General features: G+C 32.6%; 1 protein-coding gene across 1 annotated transcript; it reads right to left on the bottom strand.

Moving 5' to 3' along the window:
• Positions 1-690: 690 nt before the first annotated feature.
• Positions 691-4,151, bottom strand: FABP2 (fatty acid binding protein 2). Its single transcript, XM_061164130.1, has 4 exons — positions 3,994-4,151; positions 2,518-2,690; positions 1,386-1,493; positions 691-1,018 (listed from the first exon to the last, which is right to left on the bottom strand). Exons 1-4 carry the CDS (start codon positions 4,058-4,060, stop codon positions 968-970), a joined length of 399 nt encoding a protein of 132 aa, XP_061020113.1. The 5' UTR covers positions 4,061-4,151; the 3' UTR covers positions 691-967.
• Positions 4,152-4,453: the final 302 nt, after the last annotated feature.

Below are 4,453 nucleotides of genomic sequence, written 5' to 3'. Positions count from 1 at the left end.
TATGTGAGTATATGAGTAAAAGAAAACTTTGGGGGGCCCAGAAGAACTGTCAGTGTATGTGTTTATGAATAAAAGAGGAGGGATGACACTTGAATATGACACTTTTGGTGCCTGATAGTCCACTTGTTCTCAGACTGGTTAGTGTACCTGCTGCATCAGAATCACTTGGAAGTTCTCTAAAATCCCTGGTTCTGTTTTCTGTTTCTGATCTAATAGGATAATGGTAGAGATTAAGCATGCAAACAGTTAAGTTTCTCAGATGATCCTGAGACTTACACAGGTCTGGGAATCACTGCAATGTAGAAAAATAAAATGCACTTCTTTACCTTAGCACGTCATTTATTTCCTGTCGTTTTATTCAGAGTGGTATGTATGTATGGAGAAATAAACAAATCCACAGCCAGAGAAGAAGATGGAGGATCTCTTTTAAAATCAGAATCGTGATTATCTCTGGCTTAAATATTTATTTTGCATTTGTTTTTCTTAGTTCTAAAGTTTTTGGTTAAGTATGTATTATTTTTATAATAAATGTTACTAAGGGAAATACTTACAACCAGTACAAGATTATAAAGACCCCCCAGGCAATATATGTCTTTAATTTACCAAATGTGGGGAAAAACCCAAAGTAGTCTATTAATGCATGTGTCACATAGCCTTTTTTTTTTTTTTAAAGAGAGACTACTTTTGAAGCAATGTGGAACAATATTTATTCATATGTTTTTAAAAATGTCACATTCTTTCAGAACACCAGTAAATGTACATCTTAGAAAGTGTAAAACAAGTTAAATCCTAATTAGCTTTTACGTGTTTTTCTTTGGTGAGACTGGAAATATAAGCCATTGACCAATGCTTATAAAAGATCTAATCAATCAGCAACTTTATACCAGATGAGGAGAGGAAAGCATTTCTGGTTCAATATAGATTTTCCATCTAATCTTTGTTCTGGGCAATGCTCCAGGAACAGTGCTCATTCCTTTTTGAAAATCCTCTTGGCTTCCACACCTTCATATATGTAAGTCTGAAAGGTGTTCACAAACATAGAAGAATTTGCCGTTAAGATTAAAGGCTCAATTAAGAAAAATATTAGTAGTATTTAGCTTCAAAATGTATTTTTTTCCTTGTACTTGATAGCCACATTTTATACAGAAAAAGGAGACATTCATTTAAAAATATGTTGGTTTGTAGTCACATTTTCAGTTAAAATAGGCTCAATGTGTTGATGTATGTAAGTTCTCTTCAAATAGGCATCAGAAAATACCTATACTTTAAAGCTCAGTAAGATTTATGAGAAAAGAAATAGTCTGTTTATTGATGATTTAACTCAGCAACCCCCCAGATAAAAATCATTGCTATGTAATTATTTTTGTCTTTGGAAAATAACTCACCTGGACCATTTCGCCACCTATAATTTCTCGGACAGTATTTAGTTCATTTCCGTTGTCCAACCGTTTAAATTTTCCAACAAGTTTATCTCCCTCCAGGGCCCAAGCCCCCTGTGTAAGATTTCAAAATAATAATAATAAAAAAAAATTTTTAAGGGTCTTACATGTGTCAGGCACTGCTCTGAGGCCTATAGATCTACTTCTTCAAACTTCACTGTAACCCTATGAAGTAAATATGTTTATCTCCATTGCACAGATGAGAAAACTGAAATGCAGTAATTAAAGTCACAAAGCCAAGCTTGCACCTGGGTTACCAGGGCGCTAGAGTACATGCGTTAACCATCTCTCTCCGTAGTTTCCAAATGCTGAATTGTAAGGCAGATAATCGGGACTTCTCTACTAAGTTTCACATTAAAAAGAGTGTTCTAAGTTTAGTCATGGTTCGTATTAGTTTCACAGAGACGTTAACAAGCTTGTGATTATTTTAATTTATGTAATTGTAGTAACAGTTGAAACACAACCATAATTGATAAAATATTTGACAGATTAATTGTCATTGCAAACATGTTTAATTTAACCAGAAAAAGTTCTAAGTGGAAACAAGTTTTTCTAAAAATCAGTTGAAAAATGTGACCCCATTTTATATCTTAAATAGTAAAAAGTGAATTCCCAGTGACCTACATTGTAACATTGGACCTTTCTGTTTGGTCATACATTCATTCACTAATTTATTCATTTATTTTATCATTTCAATTACATGTCTATTGTATTTAAGTTAGATAGCTCTAGAAGCTTTTATTGCTGTCAGATATGTTGAAAACACTGAAATTTTCTTTATGAAGAGGTGTATACTCAGTCATTCAAAGGATATTTTTCTAATATCTTATTATCTAGATATTATCTAATATCTATATCTTGTTTAATCCAGGTTCTTTATAGATACATATGAAAATCAAAACATTATTTTTAAATACTCTGCTAACTTGTATGATGTTTGATATGGATAAACTCCATTGACTGCTTCAGTAAATGAAGGAGACCTACATTCATTAAGCCATACAGTGGAAGAAAACCGAGATTATTTTTGTAGTATGCAGAAAAATCAGGAATGCTTTGCTTATAAAAAATTTCTTACACTGAGTTCAGTTCCATCTGCGAGGCTGTAATTAAAAGTGACACCAAGCTCAAAAATAATTTCAATGCTTCGAAAAGTGCTTGATTCTTTGACTGTGAATTTGTTTCCTTCTTGTGTAATTATCAGTTTCAAATTATCATGAGCTGCAAGCTTCCTTTTCACCACATTAATACCTGCAAAGGGAAAGAGGTTGGAGGAGATAAAGTCAAAATGCCATGGAAAGTGCTACTTTTCCAAGTTCTGTTGTAACTAGTTAATTAACCAGTTAATATTTTGTGGATGAAGAGGAATACTTGATCATATTGCCTTTCCACAGGAGCATTCAGATTGCTTCTGTAGAAAAAGTTCAAGCTCCATCATATCAAACTATTTTTCTAAAACTTAAAAAAATTAAATGAAGCATAGAATTGTAGAATCTTAGAACTGACTAATTGTTTAAAAAATTATAAATATTTTTGTTTCAGTGTTAAGTAAGTCAAATTCCAGGGACATCAAATGAAGGATTAAGAAAGTACATTTATATATTTATAAGGATATACTACTTTAATTCCACATGTATGGTACACTTTCTTTTTTAATGTCCCTTTGCTTTCCATGGCTTTAAAATTTTGAATATCATAATTCTCTTTGCTTATTGTGGTATTTCTATCATAGAAATGAGAAAATTCACAAATATTATAGTCAAATTCATTATTTTAAGAATCTACAAATTCTATAAATTTGAACTTGGAATCCCTAAACTACAGGATATAATTGATGCAGATTTTTATTTTTAGGGAATGACAAATCTTTTTGCTCATAGTGTTCAGTGTATGGGCTGCCAGAGTATTGGTGTAGATATTAAAATCTTAAATTAAAACTTCTGTAGAAACTACATGCCGTCATGAGATTATTCCAAAAGTGCTGTAAGTCAGAGGAAGAGAATTAAGTCTCATTTGTTTTCATAGCTCTATTATATGGCCTTTGCTTTTCCATCCCCTAGAATTTAATATTTTAAAGTATAAAAGTTTGGAGAAGGAAATGGCAACCCGCTCCAGTATTCTTGCCTGGAGAATCCCATGGACAGAAGAACCTGGCAAGATACATTCCATGGGGTTACAACAGTCAGACATGACTTAGCAATGAAACAACCACCACAATAAACTAGTAACATAAAAGAAAAAAAAAAGTATAAAAGTTATCATTATGCTCTGCCATATTTTACTTTCTAAACAAACAAAAAACTATCAATTTTCAGTCACCACTTAACATAAATGAAACATATCTGGATGTTTTTTGTGCTTTAGAGAATAGTGCCCAAGAATCTTTTTTTCCACTAGTGAGAGTGTATTCTTTCTAATGTAATCAGTGAGAATGTGGTTTTCCCTACTCTGAACCAGCACGACAGGTGCCATTGCCTAAGCCTTGAGGTTTAGAAGGAGTTAAAGATGTCTGTGAAAAACAAAAGAACAAGCCGTGAAAGTATTAAGCACTTACCCATTTTTTCCATGAACTTTTCATAGTTCTCATTTCGGTCTACCTTCCAAGTACCATCAAACGCCATGGTCTCCAGTTAATTCAGCCTCTGAGCAATCAGAGATTCAGGTCTGTCCTTAGGACAGAATTTATCCTATTTCTTATCTTAGAGCCAGCTTCATATTGTGATGTGGAAGTTTAAAGTTCAAGAGGTCACTTGACTTCATTAATGCCAAACCTTCTAGTTTCTATAAATTTCTTAGCTCCCCTTCTGAAATTCAACCGCAATAAAAATGATAAGCATACGTATTCTATCTTAAACTATGACTTATGGGTACAATTATTTCAAGAGTTAGAATGCATACTATATGAAGATAGTTTTTCTGCTTACGAGTTCAAAGTGCACACTTTGTTGGATGTAGCATAATTTAATAGGTTCTGGAAAATGAGTCTATTAATGACCTATCCCTTTTTTATAATA

The sequence above is a fragment of the Dama dama genome, chromosome 17, assembly GCF_033118175.1.
Source record: "Dama dama isolate Ldn47 chromosome 17, ASM3311817v1, whole genome shotgun sequence".
NCBI classification, from domain to species: Eukaryota; Metazoa; Chordata; class Mammalia; order Artiodactyla; family Cervidae; genus Dama; species Dama dama.
This window is presented reverse-complemented; position numbering and strand designations above follow the sequence as displayed.

What these genes read in the sequence shown, in the direction of transcription:
- FABP2 (XM_061164130.1), bottom strand. Translation starts at nt 4,060, where the DNA reads ATGGCGTTTGATGGTACTTGGAAGGTAGACCGAAATGAGAACTATGAA. An exon ending in CAGATGGAACTGAACTCAGT is followed by an intron (nt 1,494 to 2,517) that starts GTAAGAAATTTT and finishes AATCTTACACAG; the next exon opens with GGGGCTTGGGCCCTGGAGGG. An exon ending in TAGGTGGCGAAATGGTCCAG is followed by an intron (nt 1,019 to 1,385) that starts GTGAGTTATTTT and finishes AACACCTTTCAG; the next exon opens with ACTTACATATATGAAGGTGT.